This window comes from Strongylocentrotus purpuratus, unplaced genomic scaffold, assembly GCF_000002235.5.
Source record: "Strongylocentrotus purpuratus isolate Spur 01 unplaced genomic scaffold, Spur_5.0 spur5_scaffold_17, whole genome shotgun sequence".
Taxonomy (NCBI): Eukaryota; Metazoa; Echinodermata; class Echinoidea; order Camarodonta; family Strongylocentrotidae; genus Strongylocentrotus; species Strongylocentrotus purpuratus.
Window position 1 is genome coordinate 17856668 of NW_022145602.1, and position 25629 is coordinate 17882296.

The 25629-nt window shown below is 37.5% G+C and overlaps 2 protein-coding genes across 3 annotated transcripts in view; one reads left to right on the forward strand and one right to left on the reverse strand.

Annotated features, from left to right (window-relative positions):
• The window catches only part of LOC100888006 (mucin-17), a 41217-nt gene extending 32121 nt beyond the window's left edge, over positions 1 to 9096 (forward strand). For both annotated transcript variants that reach the window (XM_011685750.2, XM_011685751.2), the window contains 9 exons: positions 547 to 651; positions 1553 to 1634; positions 2117 to 2207; positions 2783 to 2859; positions 4007 to 4141; positions 5393 to 5515; positions 6058 to 6206; positions 7367 to 7502; positions 8351 to 9096. In XM_011685750.2, coding sequence (XP_011684052.2) covers positions 547 to 651; positions 1553 to 1634; positions 2117 to 2207; positions 2783 to 2859; positions 4007 to 4141; positions 5393 to 5515; positions 6058 to 6206; positions 7367 to 7502; positions 8351 to 8443 — 991 coding nt within the window. In that variant the 3' untranslated portion in view covers positions 8444 to 9096. The remainder of the gene's footprint in view (positions 1 to 546; positions 652 to 1552; positions 1635 to 2116; positions 2208 to 2782; positions 2860 to 4006; positions 4142 to 5392; positions 5516 to 6057; positions 6207 to 7366; positions 7503 to 8350) is intronic.
• Positions 9097 to 13768: 4672 nt separating this feature from the next.
• On the reverse strand, positions 13769 to 22419 carry LOC100894038 (single-stranded DNA-binding protein, mitochondrial). The gene is made up of 6 exons (XM_030988273.1): positions 22315 to 22419; positions 21838 to 21898; positions 18578 to 18709; positions 17566 to 17653; positions 15304 to 15392; positions 13769 to 13939 (listed from the first exon to the last, which is right to left on the reverse strand). The coding sequence occupies exons 1-6, from the start codon at positions 22336 to 22338 to the stop codon at positions 13893 to 13895; spliced, it is 441 nt and encodes a 146-aa protein (XP_030844133.1). The 5' UTR covers positions 22339 to 22419; the 3' UTR covers positions 13769 to 13892.
• Between the last annotated feature and the right edge of the window lie 3210 nt (positions 22420 to 25629).

A 25629-nucleotide genomic window follows, 5' to 3' on the forward strand; every position in this document is an offset into this window, starting at 1 on the left:
TTGTGGCTTCGTAGTTATTTTTTCAGTGAATGTTGTGTTGCTCAGTTTTGTTGCAAAACTAATCAATTAAGAGTATATAATTGATAATGTTTGTATGTAAATGTTCGAAGTACATGTACATGTAGTTGGATATTACAGATACATTTATAATTTTTTAATTGAGCAATGCAATAATTATGTCAATGTGTTTGCGGCAAAGCAATATGTTCAGTCAGGTGCGTCATAAGATTTGGAACTTCTCTCGGCAAATTAAAAACATTTGAAAAGTTGTCTTTTTACTCCCATCGGCAAACTAAAATCTGACGACCTCTTTTTTTGTGAATATGTTATTTATTAATTTTTTCTATTTCGTATTTTTATTTTTCATTAATATTTTTTTGCTGTCTTGCTAGATATTTTGTGTGTATCATTCGTTAGGAAAAAATGACTTCTTAGCTCAAACACAGCCTTGTTAAAAAGTGATTTATTTGAAATTTACCCTGTTGACCAACAGAAATTTGTTCTATTATTGCATTGTAGTCTATTTTCTGTTCTTTTTCTTGACAGACTGGACGGCAGAGGACGCTATCTCCCAGCCAATATGAAAGATGTCGAGCTAACACGTGTACCAAACAATTCACATCACACCATCTCAAAACAAAAACATTCCAGGTAACATCGAAATTCATTTTGTAAAAGAGAGTTAGAAAATACCGTGCACTTTTTGGGGGGGATGTGAATTAAGTAAAAACATGATTTGGAATGAAACAGCACGATAGATATATGAACGTACACATTAACAGATTAAGTTTACAAGAGAAAATATCATATTTGGTTTAAAGAAAGGAAAAATGATACACTCAATTGCATAGTTACATTGATAAAGCAACAACATTTCTTAGAAAAGCTGAGCAATAAGATTCCTGTATTTGGTGTAATTAAAAGCAAATGGGCTCACTAATATGAGGATGAAACATATATTTGTTATTTATCTGATATGTGTGGAAAATTTGTTATTACGTGGCAGTCAAGTCGAGTTTTAATTTTGTAAAAATATGAGAGAACCACCTTGTAAGCAAGTGAGTCAGACATATGTAACTGTATGATGGTTTCTTTCTTCTTTTGACTTTATCCACTAAAGAAGCCTATGGAGGGCTAAATAAATTAACAGAAACTGACAAGTCTCTTAAATGTATTCAGATCTTTCGTAAACTTGTAAGAGAAAAGATGGTACTTAATGACGTTAAAAGCTTACCTGAAATAGCAACATCTAAATGTAGATAGTCAGAAAATTTGGCCCATATGCAGATGCTATCATAATAGACGGATTAGTGTTTTTTTTTTCTTCAAAGGAAGCTCGGAAGAGTTTTGTCATTCCTGTTGGATATTTCTTTTAAGTTTGGTCTCCAAATCTTTTCAAACTTTTACATTTACACTATGAAGAAGATTATTTTCTCCATTTGATTCAGATGTGGTTGCGTATTCGTTTATTTGGATTTCTTTTTTTGAAAGGGTTGATTTTTTTATTAGTTTGTAACATTGTGACATTTCAATGTTTTCCCTTCTTTTCTAGACCTGTTCGTTTGAGTGATTTTACCCGCGATTGGTTTAGCATGAATGCAGACAGTAACTATGGCTACTCGCAAGAATATGAGGTGAGTGGAAAAACAAAAAGATTACATCAGCTTTTTAGTCTGCAATGTTCGTAGAAACAAAATAGATCTCTTGTTCCAAAATGTGTACGCTATTTTAAATGGATTCGGGATGTTTATAATAAGTAGAATTTCCAATTTCATTGTACTTCCTCTAAAACTCGAAATACTGTAACAATAACGGGAAATACATCAGATATAATTCACGTGTCTCCTTGTATCAAATTATATAGATGCATTCCGAAATTTTACAGGGCTCATTAAACTAGTATTTAAAAATTTGTAAAAATAAGTAAAAATGTCACATAAAATTATTTCTTTTAACGAACTTAAAAAGCTGATGTCAAAACATCAGAATATGAAACACTTTAATACAGAGAAACTCGCTATATCTTTTTGCGTTTATGAGGCAAATATGGTGTATCATTTAGATCGTTCAGATGTATGTTAGCATTCTCATTTTCATTCGTTGTACCATTTAACAGGCTATTCGTAAAGTAGGACGCAAGATGACGACGAACACCGCAGTCTCGCCAGCAAATGTGGGCAAAAATCGCTACACTAATATTCTGCCATGTGAGTTTGACCACTTTTTCTTTGTCATAATCGTTGTTTCACTTCTTACTCATCTCTTTGCCTTCCGTTAGACTCTGCCACTCTGTATGTGTCTCATTCTTAGTATTATCTTCATTTTACCGTGTTCTGTCCCTGCATTTTCCTTGTGAGATTCTTCGGCTAAATTCTACTTCTTTTTCCCCCTTTTTTGTTGTTGGGGGGGGGGGTGTTTGAACTTTAATTTCACTCTACAGTTGTATTAAGCCCAACTGCAGCCGCTCAATGGCGCGACCGAAATCATTCAATTTAACAAAAAACTGTTAACCGGAGAAGAAAAAAATGTTTGCTCCTTGTCAGTTGGAATCGGCTGAAAGGTGAAGCTGGGTTGTTAAGGGGGAACCAATTTTTTCATGTGTTTTAATTTATTTTTTTAACAAACTTTCAAAAATCCAATCTACGAACAGTTTTAATTCTAACTCTTTCTACATTCTTTTATGTATGTCATGTCTATTATGGACTTGAGTTAATTATCCTGTTGAAAAACAAAACAAAAAAATATATTTAATGAAATTTAAATATCATTTTGTATTTTTCAGATGATCGTACAAGGGTTAAACTGAGCCCAGTTGATGACGAAGAGGGATCGGATTACATCAATTCAAACTACATACCTGTAAGATTTACGCCAAGGGCTATACTTCTTTTCCTCTTTATTGTTCTTCTTCATTCTGTTCAGTTTAGAAATTGAACAAATCCCAATAAAGTCGAGATAGTGGGGTGTTAAACTCATTAACAAAACAGCTGAAATGCCCCCATACGGCTACACAATTCTCTTCTTTCTCATTCGTAATATGAATTTTATTTTCTGTAAACAAAAATTAGGGAAGTATAATTGAAATAATCTATTACAAGTATAAGAAATTGTTTTGAGATACCGATCAATGCCGGGTTGGGGTTTAAATTGGGCAGGAGCTGTCATGCCAGACCCCCCCCCCCCCTTCACTTTCATCTGCACCAGTAATTTATAAGAAAGAAAATTGATTTTTCGTATGACCTACATATTATTTTATTAGTAGGTCAGACTATTCAATCGTAGAACATTTGTAGGTATGCATGAAAACAGTTAAATTACATGAATTACAGAAACGAAGCCAGCAATTATCAATATTGTGAATGACTAATATTTTGTCATCACCAAAATGTATCCATATTTTGTATCCTATTTTCTGTTCTTTTTAAACGGTGTCTAAGCCTTTATTTTACAAAACGCATATCCATGTTGAACGCACATTGGACATTTGAATTGAAGTTTAATACACGAATTAAAAAAAAAATTGTATTAGAAATGGGTTTCCTTTCCTAAGACATCCTCTTTCATTCTGATAATGAAATCAATCAACAACAAAAATCAATTTCGGTTTTATTAAAAATAAACCAAATAAAAAGCCCAAAGACTAAAACTACTTTGTTCACATTGTATCATATCAAAATGCATTAAAAACAGTAGATTTAATAACTCAGTAATAAGTTAAAGTAGGAAAAAGATCACCCCCAAAAAATGATTGTAAATTATAAAATGGTATATTAATATCAATACTACAATATAATGATATCGATTAAAATTGATATATTTAATGTAAAGAATAAGCTTACTATATATTGAAAGAAAACCATAGTGATTATCACGTTGTCAGTAAATTGAAAAAGAAAGAAGAAAGATAAAGTGAAAGAGGGGAGAGGGAAAGGATAAAGAGAGGTAAAATTTGAAAGAGAGAGAGAGAGGAGTAATGATGTATTCAATTCATTTGTGTCATTCTCAGGGTTTCACCTCCCCGCGTGAATACATCGCCTGCCAGGGGCCTCTCCCAGGCACCACTGATGATATGTGGAGGATGATCTGGGAGCAGAATGTAACCACGGTTGTCATGGTAACGCAACTGGTGGAGAAAGGCAAGGTGAGAAATTCACAGACGAGAGTAACACTATCGATACTGCTGCGTGGGTTGTGTTGAAAGAAACTGAGAGCTTGATTGCAAACATGTCGGGCTTGTGTCTAGAATAAATGATTGAAATCGTTTTTATCGGAGCTGTGAATCATAAACCAATTTCAAGCTGGTTAAAGGTAATACAAAGTTTTGGTATGGGGTCATGAATTTGGTTCAAATGAACATATTGGAAGTATATGCGTTCCTACAATATTCCGTGATCGTTGTCGCTGTTGAAATCGAGTCTAAAGTTATGAAATTGTAAATAATACACTCTTTATGTTGCATAGCTCCCTCTCAAGGTCAAGATATTAATTAAGTTATAACAAATGTTTCTTGACTAAAATCGACCGATAAGCTATTCCTGTTTGAAAATTATGTATCACAACTACATATTCTTAGAGTTTCATGGTCGCAGCTACCATTGTACGATCGTAGGCGCTATTTGAAATTCATCAAAATTTACCGGGAGCACCGGTAAATTTTTATATTCAATTTTTCTCGAAAGTAGAAGTCTTTTAGAGACTAAATATTCTCGTGCTTATAATACATCTACAGGGGCATCCAAATATATCAAAATTGTAAAGAATCACTACTTACCCAATTTTCAAAATTTCCCCAAACTTTGTATTACCTTTAACAAAATGGTGGAGTAATAATCTATTGCATCTGTAACTTGTGGCACATTTGCCAAGGCTCTTTCATCAATGGACTACCTTCTTTCAGCTGCTTTATACTTATTTCAACCATTTTAAAAAGAAATACAATCATCTTTCTGAATAAGAAAGAGGTCATGTGATTAAGTATATCTCTGGTGTTTCATGGTGGCCGTTTTCCAAATCACTTATCTTTTGTATACATATATCAGAGCAAAATTAGCATTCATTTGGGTGTTCTGGATTTTGCCACTGGACTGATCCAGAATTACATCGTTTCAAGAGGGTTTTGTCTGTCGAGACAGACTTGTTTTTTGTTTATTATTAAACTACTATATGTTAATGAACATTTGGTAACCTTATTTGATGTTTTTCTAATGTTTTAATGTACAAATGACATTATTAGTCTCCAGACTTTATCCATGTTCTTCTCTCTTTTTTTTTAAACAATAAAACTGAATTAGATGACATTAAATTAGATCTAAAAAGGGTCTTAAATATTTCCATTTTTAAATTTCCTATTTTTCCATCCCACTTTCCATCTTTGCTTCGTCTCCTGTTCTAGGTGAAATGTGACCAGTATTGGCCTGACGATCACATGCCTGTCCTCTATGGTGATATCCAGGTCACCATGAACCAAACCTTTGAAGAAAATGATTGGAATATCAAAGAATTTGCTGTGCAACTGGTAAGCATTTCTTTCTTGTCGAATTATTTAACAGAAGAGACCAATATTTTGGTTTGGAAGTTGTTATAATTACCCAAGAACTATCTGTAACAGTTTTAATATCAATAGAGTTCAGACAATTTTCTGAGAATTGGCAGACTGACGTAAATTATATAAGATGGAGTGACTGCCCATCTCAGGCTCAGGCGACCCCGGTTCAAAACTGAGTCACGTCTTTTGGATGGTGAGGTTAAAGGTCGGACCCCAGATGTAAATAATCATATCTGATTGATACACGTCAGTAAAAACTCAACTGCACACACTCACCCTTCTCCCACCATTTCTGTCCGCATATAACTGTACTCTCTTGTCAGTCTTGTGGGATATTTATTTCAAATCATTAAGAGAAGATAAAAAGATTTAAGTACACTATAAAATTGATTGTAAATTACTAGAGAATATCTCAACTTTATGATTACTTGAACATTATCATCAAAGCACAAGTATCTCACAGTAGACAGCTTTCTATTGATTGTTTATCGTCGTGCTAACTTTGTTTTCAGAGAGATCAGCGGCGCTATGTTAGGCACTGGAACTTTCTCTCATGGCCTGACCATGGTGTGCCGGAATCTAGCCAAGCTCTCCTAGCTTTCATTAGGAGAATCAGAAGCACCAAGCCCCCTTCTTCTGCTCCTGTTGCGGTACATTGCAGGTAGGTATCGAGAAAGAGGATGGGGTGTTAATGGTGGGTAGCGAGTGTTGATGGTCACCTTGGAGATGATGATGATTAGGAGGAGGAGGAGGAGTAGGAGGAGAAGGAGGAGGAGGATGAGGAGGAGGAGGAGGAGGAGGGGTGGGGGGAGAGGATGATATATGGTAACGATGTTCATGATGATGATGGTGGTTTCAGTGTTGATGATGAAAATGAGGGACAATGACAAGGAGAAAGATGATGATAGTATAGATGATGGTGGTGATGGTGAATGTGGTGGTGATGATAATGGTGGTGGATGTGGTGGTGGTGATGATGATGATGGTGGTGGATGTGTTGGTGGTGGTGGTGATGATGGTGGTGGTGGTGGTGGTGGTGGTGGATGTGGTGGTGGTGATGATGATGATGGTGGTGGATGTGGTGGTGGTGGTGATGATGGTGGTGGTGATGATGATGGTGGTGGATGTGGTGGTGGTGATGATGATGATGGTGGTGGATGTGGTGGTGGTGGTGATGATGGTGGTGGTGGTGGTGGTGGTGGTGGATGTGGTGGTGGTGGCCGGTGGTGATGATGGTGGTGGTGGTAATGATGATGATGGTGGTGGTGGTGATGGTGGTGGTGGTGGTGGTGGTGGTGGTGGTGGTGATGATCGATGATGATGCATGGTGTACAAGATTCTAGCCAGGCTGTGCTAGCTTTCATTAAGAGAATCAGAAGCACCCTGCTAGCTACCTTCTACAGCTCCCACAGCAGTGCTTTGCAGGTAGGCATAAAGGAAGATGCATGTGATGACGGTTGCTATGGTGATGGTGGTGATGGTGATTATGAGGAGGAGGAAGAGGATGATGTTGCTGCTGCCGATGATTATGATGACAAATTTTGATAGGGAAGATGATGATGTTGATGATGATGATTAGGGTGGTGCTGCTGATGATGATTATATACTGATGTTAATGGTGGAACTGATAATTTATGATCACACGAATTACTGTCAAGTATGATTTGGATAGAAAGTAATCAAGAAGCTGGATAAAACAAAAGCGTATACCGGTACCCTAAAAGTTGCAGATAATTTTGTTATAGCAAAACTTATCCCCCGTCCAGTCTAACGCTAGACAGTATCTATTGATGTGCCTGTTCTTGTTGATCCTTTCTGCAGTGCTGGAGTAGGGCGCACAGGGACCTTCATAGTCCTGGATAACATCCTGCAGCACATGGAGCAGTATGACTTTGTAGATGTTATGGGTGTCGTGTGCGGGATGAGAATGCATAGAAACTTCATGGTCCAAACAGAGGTGGGTAATTTATTTTTTTCTTGAGCTGAATATTTGCTTATCTTGTAACTCATGTCTATCTCCTTGTCTTTCTTGCCCCCTGTTTATCTTAGTTATTTTCCTTCTTATTTCCAATCCAATCCAAAGATATTTGATATAGCGCCTTTTCCTTGCAGTTACAAAGCGCTGCACACACGCTCTGCAATGTTTTGGCCTCTTAAAACAAAAAAAGTTAGACACTTCTCAGAGATCAGTAAATATGTAGGCTGGTAATAAAGTAATTTCCAGCAGAAAAGATGTGGCTTGAGTGGTTTATTTATCCCTTCCTTCTTTCTCTTATTTCTTTTTTCTTTCTAACGTCTTATTTTCCTTTTATAATATTCATCTAGTCTTTATCCTCTTCCTCATATTCTCCTTCCTTGTCTTCCTTTCCTCATCTCCTTCTCAGTTACCCTCCTCTTCCTCATACCTCTTCTTTTCTCCTCATCTCCTCCTGCGTTCCATCTCATTTTTGATTACTTTATTCCTCATTAAGTAATATCATATAAAGTTATCAATTTTGGTTATTTGAACATATTCTTCCTTCTTTCTTTGTTTGCCCATCTTCGTTTATCTCAACATATTCTCCATTGAGTTATTTCATATTATTATATTATCGCGTCTTATTCTCATTTAGTTTATTTATATTTTACTATTGTCCATGTTGGTTATTCAAACATTTTCTTCCTTCTTTTTTTATTTGCCTATCTTATCTTATGGCATGTTGTTCACATTTAGTTAATCATTAAGTAATATCATATTATGCAAATATCCATTTTGGTTATTCTAATGTTTTCTTCATTCCATCTCTTCTTTAATTACCCATACAGCAACAATACGTGTTCATCCACCGGTGTCTGATGGATGTGATAGAGGAGAGAGGCTTGGCACCAGTACCTATGATGAGTGGTAGCTTACCCTGAAAGGGGGGCAGTTGCACCCCTCCATCCCTCTTCCTTCCTGTTCTCTGATCGGCTCTTCAATTTTATTTTTTTTAAGTTGTATTTTTAGTTTCAAATGTTATCATAATCATGATCTGCATTTCAAATTAATAAAATTTGAACACAACAGTTTAGATCATTATGTTCCCATACTTCAAAGCATACAATGTTTTGGACTCTTGCTTTCTTATTGTTCTTAGCTTCGTTCCTAAGATATTAGATTTCAAACTCTGACATCATCATGATCTGCATTTCATATATTCAGAGTAAATGTATGCCACATTTTCTGATTAGTTTTAGGTATTTATACAATAACAGATTATATATGCAAACATGAAAATTAAAATATGAATCTACTCTCATGGGAAGACTTAGTGAAAGTTTTTGTCCAAAGTCACAGTTAAGAACTCGTGTAATATAACTTGTAATATAAGTTAGAAACTTAGCGTTTGTGATTTTGTTGAATATCTTCTGTTAGTATCGTTTTGTGTTTATTTATTTGGTGCAATATGATTTTCTAGGGTATGATAAACTTGCGGTGTAAATTATTATTTTGTTTATGTTCGCTATGTTTGTGTGCTTTTCTACAAGACTGGTTAACATTTCTCTTGATAGAACTACATGTATTGATTTCACAAAAGTTATAGATCGTCTGGTTAAGTTAAGAGCACAATCTATTTTTAGAAATTGTGCTTGTGTACATTTTGAGGAATCGATATCTGTTCATCAAATTTTGGAATGCAATCTGTTAACTTGTATGGTTGTGTTGCAACTTAAATCCTTTGTTTGTGCAATGTTATTGAACTTGATATCATATGGGATATACCTCCACCAAAGAGAATATCTTTAGTAATGATCAAAATATTTGTTAACAAATGGTGAGATAGTTCATTCCAATTTCCATGATAATGTTTAAAAATCCACATACATGTACTAGCAATTATTGGGAATGAGAAAAATGATTCATGTTTGTGGAGGGAACAAGTCATATGCAGTATCATGAGAACTATGTCATAGCGCCCTTTTTCGGCCTTTAGCTTCTCTTATTCAATTTAACCTCTGTACTATACTGTACAGTGCATCCTTTCTCTCACCCTCTGTCTCTCTCTCTCTACCTCTCTCTCTCTCCCTCCCTCTTTCTGTTTCTGTCTCTCCCTCTCTCTCTTTCTCTCTCTCTCTTCCTGTCTCTCTCTCTCTCTCTATCCATCTCTCTCTCTCTCTCTCTCTATGTCTAGATCTCTTACACTCTTTTGCCCTTCCTCTCCTTCTGATTTCCTTATTCCTACTGTCTTCATTTTCAAAAGCTTCTGTAAATACCAGACACATTCCATTATACTTGATCAATATTTGCTGCAAAACTATGAATTCTGTTCCTGGTCTTTCCATTTGGAAAAAACCTTAAACCATAGTAGTTTAGAAAGTTTATTTTTTCTCAATTAATCAGCATTTCCTCCCCAAATTAGCAACAATTAATCCTATTTTCCACTCCTTCATCGTTCAAAAATAAATGAAAATGTTTATTTAATGCACCAATGTGAAAGTATATTCCCCCTATTTTTGTTAAAAACCCAATTTGAATACATACAAGAACAGCACAATGTACTGTATTGGAAATGAAATCAAATTTTTCTGTGGTTTTTGCTCTTTCTGGAGTTTCTGCTCATGTAATGTCTAATTCCTAGCATTTTGGATCAGTAGAACATGCAAAAACCTCACTAAAAGGAGACACATGAGAAGACATGTTTTCGTTAAATAAACTGAAATAAGGAGTCACAATTATAGGGTCGGAGATTATTAAAGTATTGCTTATATGTTATGGGTATACATTTGCTTTGTATAATCAATTTTTGGTGTAGAAGTTGTGTAATTTTGTAAGATATTGTTCAGTACTAAATATGCAAACATGCTTTTTATCATTTAAGTGTGTAACTGTACTACATGTTCAAAATCGATTTAATTGTGAACTTACTGTATATAACTAAATCATTACATCATAACTCAATCTTTGAAAATTAATGATTTTTAATCATGTTTAATCAATTTTACATCAGTTTCAGTTAGGAATGTACAATTTTATATTAGTAATTACATTTTATGAAATCATGGTACATGGTTTAGCAGCAACATGAACAACATGACTGTACTTTTTGATAAGACATGATGGTAAGATTGAGTAGCAGATATATATTTTGGCATAAAGAACAAGGAGAACGAGAACAATGTGAAAGATTTTTGTAGAAAACTCATTAATTATAAAAAATAATTCCCCTCTATAAAGTGTGATTTGAAATTGTCTGAACTTTGTTTCATATTAATTGGCAAGCTATCTTCATACAACTGTGACAATTAAACAAATACTCTTCACTGTACATCTGTATTGAAGGCATTGACTTAAGCTACTGTAAAAGACTCTACCACACGTAAAGGTAAACTAATAAGAGTGTTGATGAAATTTTGCAATTTTCGTAAAATGTACTGCAAAAATACTTGTGGTTTAAGAAATCACTGTACTGGTATATCTCTGTCATACAACAGTTTCCATTTATATATACATGTATATATATTTATATACACGTAGGGGGGGGGGGGGTATACAACAAATGTCCATAGAGAGAAAAGCGTATCTGGAGAGGAAAAATTAAGAGTTTTTGAATGGTTTACAGGTCCAGGAAAGACTAAGTTTGAATGAAACACATCATTGCTTTAGGCTTACATGAATGCAAGTTAATGTATCGAGACAAATATTTAACCCACAAATTTAGACCAAACCAACATTAGTTTACATTGGCCCAATTCACAACAGAGTTTTTTTTTAGACAAGCCTAGGTTTAAGCGGGTTTCGATGCGTTTCAGACCAAGGTTCAGACAAACCTTGGTCTGAAACGCGTCAAAAACATGTCAAAACACATCATATGGCGCACATAAACCTAGGTTTGTCTACAAACCTCCTGGTGAATTTGGGCCATCATGTCTGTTATTTGAAAATGGTCAAATTAGATACCATGGAAAAGGGGTAAGGTATGAAGGGAAAAAAATTATGATTTTGCTATTAATCCTGGTCAACTATTTGTTCCAATCCTGGATGTATCACAATATGAACAAAGTAAATCTTTTAGTGCTCATGTTTTGTATGCTTGTAAAATACAAAGACATATTTAAATTCTCAATCTGATGTTTGTACATGTACTTCGGAAGGCCAATCTTGCCTTTTTGTGATCGGTAACCTCATTAAAAACTATCTTGGAAGATAATAACTCTAAAACAGAGCGTAACATTGTCTGTTTTTTATTGTTGATTTGTTGGATGATTGTTGGTGTGAGAGAGAACAAAGCAAGGTATGAAAACATTATACAATCAAACCTACTTTAGCGACCACCTGTGACCTGTCTATAAAGACCACATTTTACATTTCCCTTGAATATGGTTTCTCATTGAAACCTGTACTAAAGGAACCTGTACATAAAGACCACCTTCCTATAAAGACCACTTTTCATGTTCCCTTGAGCGGTCTTTATATACAGGTTTCACTGTATATCAACATGAAGAAATGAACCATCTTAGAAATGCCCCTGCCACAAAAAGGGAAATCAGTAAAAAATAATTACACTATACTACTCACATGCAAAGACAACATTTTGAAGGATAATTGGAAGTTTCGTAGCATCCAGCCTTTACGTCATTTTTTTATTTTGCAGCATGGCATTTTGTGAGATGGTTTACACATCTGAATGTAAATAAAACTCTGTGCATAGAAAAAAAATCATCATACTTTCAGTCTGTCCTTAAAAATTCTACGAAAATGGCACGATCTAGACATGCTTGGGTAGTTGGGTCATATCAAAATAGCACTATGGAAAACAAAACACATCACCCTCGCCCTTGTGTAGAGGTTGCTAATGTTTCTTATTCAAAACTTTGGTTGCTTTCTTCACCTCTCAGCATGGTTGCTCATTTGCCACACATGCAATTTTGCACAGAACAATAGGCAGTAGGCACCAATTGACGGAAGGATTAATTTGTTTAACACAATCATCACAGTGGTTTTGCAAAGATTACCCATTTCCGGTCTTGAATAGCTCCATGACAACATTTTAATACCATTATAGATTAATCTTAATTATCTTGAAGCCTTAGGCGTATCTATGCCACGATAAATAGCCTATGGCACGGGGAGATTGATTTTGAGGCGTATAAAGTGTTAAGCGGATATGAATATGGATTTCATTCGTACAGGCAAAAGCCTATTTCCATTGCGAAACCTCACATAACAAAGTAGGAAACAAATGAAAAAAATTATTTTCTGTTAGATTGTGGACATTATTCCCACTAAAAATCAAAAAAATGTAGGAGCGTAATAATTACACAATAAAATATATTACAAAAATATATATTTTGCTAAATGAATACAGGAGACTAAACCTAGGCCCGCACAAAACGGTCAAATGATTTTGTGTAGACAGCCTGTCTGGAATCTCCGCAAAATGCAAAAAATTGAACAGCGTTGATTTTTTTTTTCTTTTTTTTTCTCTCTTTTCTGCTCCAATTTAAAATTATTAATAAAACCTGGATTCGGCGTAAATATTCACAATTGAATGACACACCCCTTTAAGACTAAAACAACAACAACAACAATTCATAAAACTTGTTGTCAATATCAACTGCCAGAGATCTATGATAAATCTGCTCACAGTCAAACAAATGCAAGGATTTCAGTAGCTTATAACAATTGTCGTAACTTGTTATTGATAACAAATTTTGTGAAACAGAGTCCTTTTTCTTATCCGATGCTTTCTTTCTCATCTATCATTCTCCTTCGGAGAAAAAGTGCTTGAATCCTACTTGCACACTTGCCCCATGCTTCCGACAAACACACTGTGGCAACGGGCAAGCAAATAAATACTACATATACCTAGGGCAAGGACATACCTCTTTCATGCCACACAGACGGCTTTATACTCCTTAAAGCCTATCTGCACTACTTTGGCCAGGAGGGAGGAGGGATTAGACCTCCCTGCATGGTCAGTGACAGGTGGTTATTTCATCAAAATCAGCTCTCAATTAACATACAAAAAAGGGGACCATGGGGGACTAATGGTCACCGATTAGGCATTGTTCGCTATTAGAGGGCGCAAGTAGCTTTAAGTAGTGCAGTGGGGCTTTAAGTGTTCATCTTAGATAGTGGGGCAAGCTCATTTATCTCCTTCATTTGAAGACAAAGTGCTCAAATCCGAATCACATACGTGCCCCATGCTTTGAACAACCACACTGGGGCAAGGGGCACGCAAATAAATACTAGATACACCTAGGACAGGGATGTACCCCTTTCATGCCACATAGACGACTTTACATTCTTCTGTGTATTGCTATATTGGTACTCTGGTAGGGCAAGCACTCCCTCGCTCGTAAACCGATCCCTCGCTCACGTGCTCATTCAGTAGCCATCTCTCCTGTTTTCACTAGTCAGGAAAATCACTTCATCTGTAGGAAAAATGACATACATGTAAATAACAAAATAGACAGTGATTTTAGGCAATAAAAGGCATCCAAATGTCATGTGCAATCATTTTCCACAGTCAGGATTGTGTGTTATAATCTGGGAATTAGTATTCAAAGTATTATGGAACGTCTGCAAAATTTGAGTTGAAATTTTAGGGTATAGCAATCATCCAACTTGTGCTGGTGTGGTGCATCCCATTATACACACTTTCAAAAACCTAAAGGCCCGAATTCACAAAGGAGGTTTGTCGACAAACCTCCTTTTGTTATTTACAAACCAGGTTTGTAAAAAATGCTTCAAAACGCGTCATATGACGTACATAAACCTTGGTTTGTCGACAAACCTCCTTTGTGAATTCGAGCCAAAGAGTTTTAAATACAGACTTTGTCATCTCCCTTTAGAATGCTTAGTTAGTATATCCTTGTTTGTCCTTGGGTTAGGGGTTTCATTTCGAACTTTAATGGAAGTGGGGCAAAACATCTTGCACAACAATAAGGCAGCTAGTTAACCATTAAAATAACACAACGTAGAATAAATGTATAAAAGATTCACTTCATGATTTTATTGTCTGCAGGCTCACAAAGATAAAATCAGTAAGGAAAGAAATGATGTAATTATCTTATATTTATATAATTTAAACTATCAAAACCATTTGATCTCACCTTCCATGACCAAAGACTTACAGAAAGGAATCCGTTTTTAATGCTACAGTACACTCTTATTTAACTTAGTCTGGTCACAGAATGACGAAAATGAAAAAAGCATCTTTTGAGGAGGCGTGATGATGGCTCAGAAGTAGAGCTGTGGTCTCGTAACCGAGTCAATGCGCTTGTTCCCTTAAAGGGATCCGGTAACTTTGTCTTAGATCCTTTAGAAATAATCCTTGATTTAGCTCATGCTGCAATGATAATTATAAACCTTTATGTCAGTCAGGAACTCCATGACTTTTACAAGCCGATCGCCTGTCTGATTATCAAGATATTAATGATTGGAATTACAAATTTTGAAAACCGTTCGGCGAACGGTTTTCATAACACTACAGTCTATTGGGGAAAACGAGTATGGTAAAACCGGTCACTCAAAGATTTTAATTTTTTGAGGCACTTCTTGATCATTTTGAAGCGCGATTTCTTTAGGGCTTCAATATTACACCATATCACAGACACTGGTAACATGTAGGACCGTGTTTCTCAGTTATAACATTGTTAAACGATCCCTTTAAGTAAGGCATTAATCCTCATTACAAAGTCCCTCAGAAAGGACTTAAAGCCGTCAGTCCCCTGGTTGTTTTCTTAGCAGTCAGGTACAACAAATCTCATCATCATCAAACAAATCTTATTCTTACCTGCTATGACACTTGTCTGATAGACCTTGATCCCATCATTGTTTGTGTACTCACTGTAGTCCAGCTTGCCTGTTACATACAGCCTATCACTGTGGGGAGATATCAAAATAATAATAACTAGATGGAACTTCGACTGCGCGCAGTCGAAAATGATGCCTCCGTCATAGAGCAAGTTTACAAACCAAAACAGAAAAAAAAAATCAAATTCAAGTTTCATTGTAATCCATTAACAGGTTCTCAGAATATCGTGATTACAATCAATTTTTCATATACATACATGAGCCCATGACATTTGACCTTTGACCTCATGACCCAAGAATCTACTCAGTTCATTGGCTCTGAAAGATACATACATGATCTAAGTTTGGCAGGAATCCATCAATCTGTTCTAATGATAATGCGATCACAAGCTATTTTTGCATACATAATGAGCCACATGACCTTTGACATTGACCTCATGACCCCAAAATCTTATCAGTTCATCGGCTCTGCAAGATACATACATGACCAAAGTTTGGCAGGAATCCATCAATCGGTTCTTGAGATAACGCGATCACAAGCTGTTTTTGCATACATAATGAGCCCTGTGACCTTTGACCTTTGACCTCGTGACCCGAAAATCTAATCAGTTCATTGGCTCTGCAAGTTACATACATGACCAAAGTTTGGCCGGAATCCATCAATCGGTTCTTGAGATAACGCGATCACGAGCTGTTTTTGCATACATAATGAGCCCTGTGACCTTTGACCTTTGACCTCGTGACCCCAAAATCTAATCAGTTCATAGGCTCTGCAAGATACATACATGACAAAAGTTTGGCAGGAATCCATCAATCGGTTCTTCAGATAATGCGATCACGAGAACGGGACGTACGTACGGACGGACGGACGGACAACCCGAAAACATAATGCCTCCGGCTACTTCGTAACGGAGGCATAAAAATGATAAATATAATAATATGTCTTGTTTACCAAGGTAGCCTTCTCCCTGAAGGTCCTGCAATTATATTAAACCCTGGTGTAGCAGAGCTATCATGAAAAGGCGCTGAAGCATTTAAGGAATGTTTTTCTACCTGATACCCATTTACCTTACCTGGGTGGAGTGTGGCAAATGTAGATTAATGGTTAATTAAGAATTAATTATCCACAGTGAGGTGACGTATTCAGTAGCCCACAATACCACTCTAAAACAGACCACTTTGTTATGACTAGCATTCTTCAAAATTGCAGCCATGAGTAAGAAAGTTTGTACTAAGGTGACAAATACACTTGAAAACCTGTTTTGGAAAAGGGGAGAAACATTTCTTGAGTCATACAAGTCCCTTTTGAAGGTATACCGGTACACCTATTTATTTATTTTTTGGGGGAGGGGGTTTAGTTTCTACCCTTAAAGAACACATAACAATTATGTTTTGACACCTGTGACTTTTATGATACACTCATTTATTTGTTCAGGTATGGTATTTGTCCTCTCAAGGGGTTTTAGCCCTGAAGAGCAAAAGGAGGTTTCCATACTGGGATTAAAACAATTCTTCCTTTTCCTATATGTGTTCATTTGAATCCACATTTTGTATTGTTAGACCAGATCGAAACTAAAGCTAATCTAACAGAGAAACGGCATTGACATATGTTCAATGAAGACTTTATGAACAGATTTCTGCTTCAAAGTTCACCTAAACCATCGGTCATGACAACAGGGCCCTGTGTCATAAACTTGTTATAAAAAACAACTGCTACAGATCGATGATAAATCTGCGCACAGCCAATTAAAGATAAACTCCAGTACTGGTAAAAAAAAATAATAATTCTCACAGAATCAAACGAAACTTACACTGAATGTTCAAGATTACAAATAAATGACATGTGCCAAACAATTTTGGAAGAAAATGTATACTGGCTGAGTAATGAGCATAGAAAGACAAGGAAACCAAGGTAGTACCATCCCCGACACCATGTGTGTTGTCCCATATATAGCTTTCTATGTGAGTGTTTGTTACTTTACCAAGACTCGGTCAAATTTATTATGATTTTGATGACTCCAGAACCTTGCAGTGCACACCAATACTTACATGCTACATGATCAACTGTTTCTGATCCTTTCACTCACACCTTTTCTTTCACAATGCAATCGCATTACCAGTACTAAAGTTTATCTTTAAATGCAAGGATTTCAGTAGCTCATAGCAATTATTGTTACTTGTTATTGAGACAGGGCCCAGGAATAGCTACTGTGGTATGATGAACAAGACGTACGATACCCACCCTTTCTTGCAGTATGTATACACAATATCCACGAGGCCCGGCTTAAAGATACAGATACGATGCCAGCTGGTCTTCTGAGTGAAGTCACCTGACAAATAATGACCAAAGAAGTATCGTTTCACCGTTCTTTTTTCTTCTTTGTTTATGTTCAAATGTCCAATCATAGGATCTAAGTGATTCATGTTGAGTAGAAATATACATTTAATATTACCTTGTTAAAAGAACAACAGTTTTTCTTTTCTACTTTCTTCTGTTTATCAAAATTAAATGCGCTACTCTTAACACGTTCTAAACAACATTAATCTTCTTCCAATTGACTCTTCCATTTGGAAATTCTGGTCGCTAAGGAATTCATATAATAACATCATCCACACATCACTTTCTCCATTTAATCATCTAACGTCCCCTATGTCTGTGTTGTTGCTCCATATTTCCTCTTTTGATGCCACAGAGATTAATAACAATACCAAGATAACATTCAGCACCCAATTGGTATCCTAGACGTTTGATTTCTGCTATACATTGGTCTGTGCTCCTGCCGTGCCGTTCACTATTATTGCTGTGGTGAATATGAGCAGAGGTTGGTTTTACCCACAAAGTCTTGAAAGAAACCCATATATATTGGACTTTCAAAGGATCTGTACAATATGAAAGCCTGGAATGGAAAGATGTCACAGCCTATAATCATATGGTCAACACCCATTCCGTCTACTATTCACATGGTCTAATAGCCAGTTGGTCTAACTGAGAACTCCCAGTTTGTCTAATGCCCATTTCGTCTACCACTCATAAGGTCTTATAATCATTTGATGATTATTATTATTCATGAATAAATGATTATTAGACCATATGGATGGTAGACGGGCTGGGTGTAGACCACATGGGAATAGATCAATTTGCAGACCAAACGGCAATACACCATTTCATTCAATCAGATAGGCTGAAAACCGACATCCCCGTAATGTCGTTACCACTTACCAACAACATCAACATCAATATCTCTCATCAATACCTATTTCATCTGGGTCCTTGCTCCTGATGTTTTCACTGGTTGCTAAGGAGAATGATGCCATGGGATGCTCATCACTCCCTTTCAGCTCTACGTCTTTCCCCACCCTCCCTAGCAAAGTGACTTGATTGACACCTAGAGAGAGAGAGGAGGAAGAGAAGGTTCAACTCTGAGAGGACCAAGACTGAGTAAACTAAGGCTGGAGTCTACAGAAATGATGAGGATGATGATGAGGATCATGATGAGGATGATGATGATACTGATGATAATGAAGATGATGGTGATGATTAGAATGATGATGATGACGATAATTAGGATGATGATGATAATGAGGATGATGATGATGATGATGATGATGATGATGATGATGATGATAATGATGGTGGTGATGATGATTATTATGATGATGACTTTTTGTACAGTGCTGGTGTAGGCCTCTACTGGGCACTTACGATACTCTTTGCTTGCTCTAGAATGTCTCACAAAATGCATTTTTAAAGCTACAGTGACAAGTCACAGAACACCTCTCTGCTCATCACTCCCTTTCAGCTCTACATCTTTCCCCACCCTCCCCAAGAGAGTGACTTGATTAAATGTCTGTAGAGACTAGAGAGAAGAGGAAATAAACCTTTGGCCCAGAAAATACAAAACCAGAGATAACTCATGCTAGAGTCTACTGAAATGCATTCTAATTCAGTCACAACTGGCAGTAAGCTCTCTGCACATCCTGTCAGCGCACATCTTGCCCTAATCCTCCCTAGCAGCACATGTTTGAATTTGGATGAGCCAAAATTGTATCACTCATGTGGGCACACTTGTAAAAAGAACAAGGGAAACGCTCTCAGCGGTCTCGCCTGCATTACACAATTTGATATGATGAAAAATTGAGGTTGGGACATTATTTATACGCAGGGTGGCCCATTAACTGCCCCCCCCCCCAAAAAAAAAAAAAAAAAAATCCTCTGAATATAATCAGCATTTTGAAGTGAATATTGGCTAAGAATCATCAGAAGAATTATTCAATATCTTGATGTTGATACCACAACAAAGTCTAAGTTTGCTGACCTTAAATTACATTTGACCTTGACTTTGACACCTAAAAGACTAATCACATGATTCATGATACTTGATAACCCCTATGTTCAAGTTTCATGGAATAGGAATGTATACTTTCAAAATTATGATAAAAATTCAAAATCGTAACCTTTTGTTAAGTTTTGATGTTGATGCCACAACATAGTCTAAGTTTGTTGACCTGAAATGACCTTTGACCTTAACTTAGTGACCTGAAATTCTACTCACATGATTGGGGATATTTGATAACCCTTTAGTTTAAGTTTCATTGAATAAGAACTTATACTTTCAAAATTATACTAAAATTTCAAAAACTTAACCCGAGGTTAAGTATTCGACGTTGACGCCGCCGCCACCGGAAAAGCGGCGCCTACATGTATGTCTCGCTTTTTGCTACACAGGCGAGACAAAAATCCTGACATTTTTCATTCTTTACTTTACGACTGCTAATCCCCCCCCCCCCAAATACTAGCAAAAGTTCTCATCAAAATACGATTGAAATCTGAGAAATTTGATTTTGCAAGTATGACCTCAAATTTGTCACAAGACTGGCTGATTCTATCACTAGCTGATCGCATATACAGGCAAATCTGTCTTATTGCACGGTCATGCATACTGGCTCCCTCTAGAAGGAAATGCGTGTTGTAGAACCTGTCTAACATGGCCACCTGTCTGCAGCGGAAACCTGTCTACAGTGGCCACTTTCATGTTTCCCTGGGGCAACTTTCATTGACAAGTTTGATAGTACTTAATCAGTGCACATTGACCAATGCAATATTTGCACCTGCACAGAAGTGGTGGGAAATTGGCAGAACTGTTTTGACTTCATAAAGTAATAAATTTCAAATGGGAATGAGAGAAGTTAATAGCCATCAAGTAAAATGTCCTATTGATTTCAAACTAAATAAAATTATCACGGAAGAGGTTTGCGGTACACCATGTGTAAAGTCCTCGAGGGACTGAGGAAAGTAGATGGAAAATAGAAGTGAGATGGAAGGCGAGAAAGTGGAGGTTAGAAGGAAGAGTATCTTTCGTAAGTGAGATTAGTCCTGAAAAGGACTGTAAACCAGAAAGTTTGGGCAGGATGAGAGGTTTGAGTAGAAGACTGGATTGAGTTGGAGAGTTGAGTAGGCGAGTAGAGTTGCAGAGCAGGAGCAGGAGAGTAGACTCGACGTTTCGGACAGGTTGACTGTCCGTCTTCAGGAGTGAGTGTTCGCTAGGCGTGCGGCGGTTCTTATGGCGTGGATGCGGACTTGGGGGAAAACAATGAGCCGGCGGGCTCGGCAGGTTGGCAGGCAGCTGTCGGTGGTGGCGCGCGGTTGCGTGAATTGCGTGAATCCTCCCTCACCATCCTACTTCCGACCAATCTTCAACCAACTCCACAACCAACACGCCAACCACCAACACTTCACCAATCCATCCATCCGTTAGCCCGGACACCACCTACAACCACCCAACCACACCCACTCAACCAAGCACTACACGTTCTCAACTAGCCACTTCACCCACACAAGCTCCGCCCACGCCCACACCTCGCTACAACCTACGCCAACGCCGAAACCGCCGACCAACACACACAGACCGACACCACTAATAGCCATCCTCACCGCCGATCGATACACCCACTCAACGACCGACACAACCCCACCCCCCCCCCCCCCCCCCCCCCGCTACCCCCCCCCGCCGACACCTACCACACCACGTCCGCATAACCGCCGCCCACTCGTTTCCCGCCAATTCACGCAACCGCGCGCCACCACCGACAGCTGCCTGCCAACCTGCCGAGCCCGCCGGCTCATTGTTTTCCCCCAAGTCCGCATCCACGCCATAAGAACCGCCGCACGCCTAGCGAACACTCACTCCTGAAGACGGACAGTCAACCTGTCCGAAACGTCGAGTCTACTCTCCTGCTCCTGCTCTGCAACTCTACTCGCCTACTCAACTCTCCAACTCAATCCAGTCTTCTACTCAAACTTTCTGGTTTACAGTCCTTTTCAGGACTAATCTCACTTACGAAAGATACTCTTCCTTCTAACCTCCACTTTCTCGCCTTCCATCTCACTTCTATTTTCCATCTACTTTCCTCAGTCCCTCGAGGACTTTACACATGGTGTACCGCAAACCTCTTCCGTGATTATTCATACCACCATGCAAACCTTCAAACATCATCTAAATAAAATTACACTTACTCCTCTCTGCCTTTTGTTGCATCTGTCTGAATTGTCCAATCCGAACAGCACTGAAGCATACCTAAGATAAATTGAGACAGGGAGAGAGAGAGAGAGAGAGAGAGATGATGGATTAAGAGACATTGACATAATCAAAGAAGGGAAGTAAACCTTTCCTAGCCTTAATGTAAATTCTAATGTTCAATTCAAATATGTAATAGAGACTAAAAAAGAACAATGAACAAAACTAACACAGGAGATATAATCAATTTGTTATTATGAGCAAGTATTATTCATAAAAAAATCCAATCTATTTGAATTCAGAATGGATTAAGAACCTCTATTGATCATATGTGTGATGTAACAAAATTAATCAAAGTATGATTCCAAATCGAGGCTAGGGTGGATTACCTCTAACTTTCCTTATTTTAATTATAATTCCATTTTTGATGGCTTGAAATACAAAGGAACATTTTATAACTACAGATAGCAACTTACCCTTTGCAGCTGCAACCTAAACATAATGGAGGCTAAGGCAAAGCAACTACTTCAAGAATAATCCAATCCTGTTAATCTGTCATGAATAAATAAGTGAAAGGTATTAAAAGAATGACAAAGACACAATAATTATTTTGTAAGTTATTTCTTTTTCCCTTGAAGCAGTGAAAGGTATTAAAAAAGAATTACAAAGAAAGAATAATGTGTAAGTTGCTAGCTGGCTGGAGAAATGGCCATGGTGAAACACTGTTAACGATTATTTGTCTTATCTATTTAGATCTAGATTCATATTTCATTTTGTTATTCCCTCTTATTTGAGACAAACATAAGGACTAAATTCATGAAGAGGAGAATCGCACAAATCCATCCTTCTGTCCCTATTTTCACAAAGTGATGGTAATGAGGAAAATCGTCACGCAATTATATGCGATTTTCCTCATTTCCGTCACTTTGTGAAAATAGGGACGCTTTATCCTTTCTTCCTCTTCTCATTCTCCCAATCTTATCCTCCTCCTTCTTTTATCCTGTTTCCCTTTAAAAATAATAATTTATAATAATAATTTTTATCCTTGCTTTATTCTGTTTTCCTTCTTCTCAATTCACCTTATCCTCTCCTCCAGCTCCATTTCCTTCTCCTAGACCTAGCTCATCCTCCTTCCTTCTTCTTATCTTTATCTTCCTCCTCTTCTCCTCTACCCCGCCGTACTAAGCAAACTCCACCGGGCCGCAACCGGCTGCCCTCGGTCCGATCCCGCGGATGTACTGCTACCGGTTCAACAACACACACAAATACGAGCATGTGGGGCACGCCTTTACATCGATTGAACGGTTTAAACCTTCCCTCTAATCTATCATTTGACAACAAGAAACCCATAAAATACATCAATGATAACATGCTAATAAGTTTTAGCTTCATGTAATTTATAATTGGTCAACAATTGACCAATTAACTATCACATAACAGAAAAAAGAACGAATTTACACTCACGATCTGGCACATGCATCTGCCTTCTGCTTCTTGATAGCTATTCAGCGTAAGCCTAGAGAGGGCGACAAAGGAAGTTCGCATTATAAGATCTCTGTGGAAGTTTGTCACTTTGGTTAGCCATAATTTTAGTTGAGAGACATGGCTGAGCCTGCATGATGTATATATCGCGGAGAGAATGCAATTAAAGGCGAGGCGTCAAAAATATCGATACCAGCTATGGCTGCCGCCTCACGTATTGGCGGATCGAGGCTGCAATTCCGCCCGAAGCCTGGCTGGAGCAATTAATTTTCACTAATTACCCAGGACCAAAATCCAAGAAGACACTTTTTTTTTTTTTTTTTTTTTTGGTCTCGAAATTTTAAAATTTGACATTTTGCTCCGTTGTGGGGGGGGGGGGGTAAGGTCACCTTTCTTAGGTCAGCCATGGGGGTAAAAAAAAAAAAATTAAATCCAAAGGGGGGGGGGTAGGTTTATTTTAGGGGGGTTTTATACACATAAAAATACCAAAGGGGGGGGGTTAACCCCCCCAAACACCCCCCCCCCCCCCACCCCCCTGCGTAGGCGCCTGGGTTCCAGTTAGCATTCATTTCCAGTTACCCAACTGGTTCCAGTTAGCATTCATTTCCAGTTAGAAGTCATTTCCATTTACCCAACTGGTTCCAGTTAGAATTAATTTCCAGTTACTCAATTGGTTCCAGTTAGAAGTCATTTCCAGTTACCCAACTGGTTCCAGTTAGAAGTCATTTCCAGTTACCCAACTGGTTCCGATTAGAATTCATTTCCAGTTACCCAATTGGTTCCAGTTAGAATTCATTTCCAGTTAGAACTCATTTCCAGTTACCCAACTGGTTCCAGTTAGAACTCATTTCCAGTTACCCAACTGGTTCCAGTTAGAATTAATTTCCAGTTACCCAATTGTTTCCAGTTAGAATTCATTTTCAGTTACCCAACTGGTTCCAGTTAGAATTCATTTCCAGTTCGAACTCATTTCCAGTTACCCAACTGGTTCCAGTTAGAACTCATTTCCAGTTACCCAACTGGTTCCAGTTAGAATTAATTTCCAGTTACCCAATTGTTTCCAGTTAGAATTCATTTCCAGTTACCCAACTGGTTCCAGTTAGCATTCATTTCCAGTTACCCAACTGGTTCCAGTTAGAATTCATTTCCAGTTAGAACTCATTTCCAGTTACCCAACTGGTTCCAGTTAGAACTCATTTCCAGTTACCCAACTGGTTCCAGTTAGAATTAATTTCCAGTTACCCAATTGTTTCCAGTTAGAATTCATTTCCAGTTACCCAACTGGTTCCAGTTAGCATTCATTTCCAGTTACCCAACTGGTTCCAGTTAGAATTCATTTCCAGTTAGAACTCATTTCCAGTTACCCAACTGGTTCCAGTTAGAATTCATTTCCAGGCCTACCCAATTGGTTCCAGTTAGAAGTCATTTCCAGTTACCCAACTGGTTCCAATTGGAAAATATTTCCAGTTACCCAACTGGATCCAATTGAAACCAGTTAATTTGCATATTATCTGCTTGTGTGCAGATCAATGTTTTATGTAATTTATGTTGATTTACAATGTATTTATTAATTAATTTTCATTTGCAAGTAATGCATTTGTTTTAGATAAATATAAAGAATAATTAGCAATGATGAGCATGTTCATTAGTAACATATTTGTTTAATTACACAGATTAAAAGTTGATTAGTAAAACACTAACCATGTACAAAATACATCAAATACAAACATATATAACCAATGCCTTCCTTGTTATGATCTGCATATTATAATGCCCTTTACATTGTACTTAATGTAGACACATATAACAATACTTCTGTGTTGACATGAGCGATAATTAGTGCAAGAGCTAATTAACTTATAACTAATTAAATTTATGCCAACTGAAAGTTTCAATTGGATCCAATTGAAACCTATTGAAACCAATTGAAACCAGTTGAAACCAATTGAAGCCAATTGGTTTCAATAGGGAAATTGGAACAACTGGTTCCAGTTGAAACCAATTAGGCAACTGGAACCAGTTGGCAATTGGTTTCAACTGGTTTCAATTGGAACCAGTTGGCAATTGGTTTCAACTGGTTTCAATGGGAACCAGTTGTTCCAATTACCCTATTGAAACCAGTTGGCAACTGGTTTCAATTGGATTTGCTCCAATTGGTTTCAACTGGATTTTGGTCCTGGGTAGCCCAGCCGGCTTGTGCCAGGCTGGGATCCGAGTTTTACCCCGGAATCTTTAATCGGCCCATCCACCCCCCCCCCCCCCCCCCCCCCCCTGGCGGCACGTCTATAATTGGCTAAGCCGGCTGCATG

What these genes read in the sequence shown, in the direction of transcription:
- LOC100894038 (XM_030988273.1), bottom strand. Translation starts at nt 22,338, where the DNA reads ATGTTTAGGTTGCAGCTGCAAAGG. An exon ending in GCAACAAAAGGCAGAGAGGA is followed by an intron (nt 18,710 to 21,837) that starts GTAAGTGTAATT and finishes CTCTCTCTCTAG; the next exon opens with GTGTCAATCAAGTCACTTTG. An exon ending in TATACATACTGCAAGAAAGG is followed by an intron (nt 15,393 to 17,565) that starts GTGGGTATCGTA and finishes ATCTCCCCACAG; the next exon opens with TGATAGGCTGTATGTAACAG.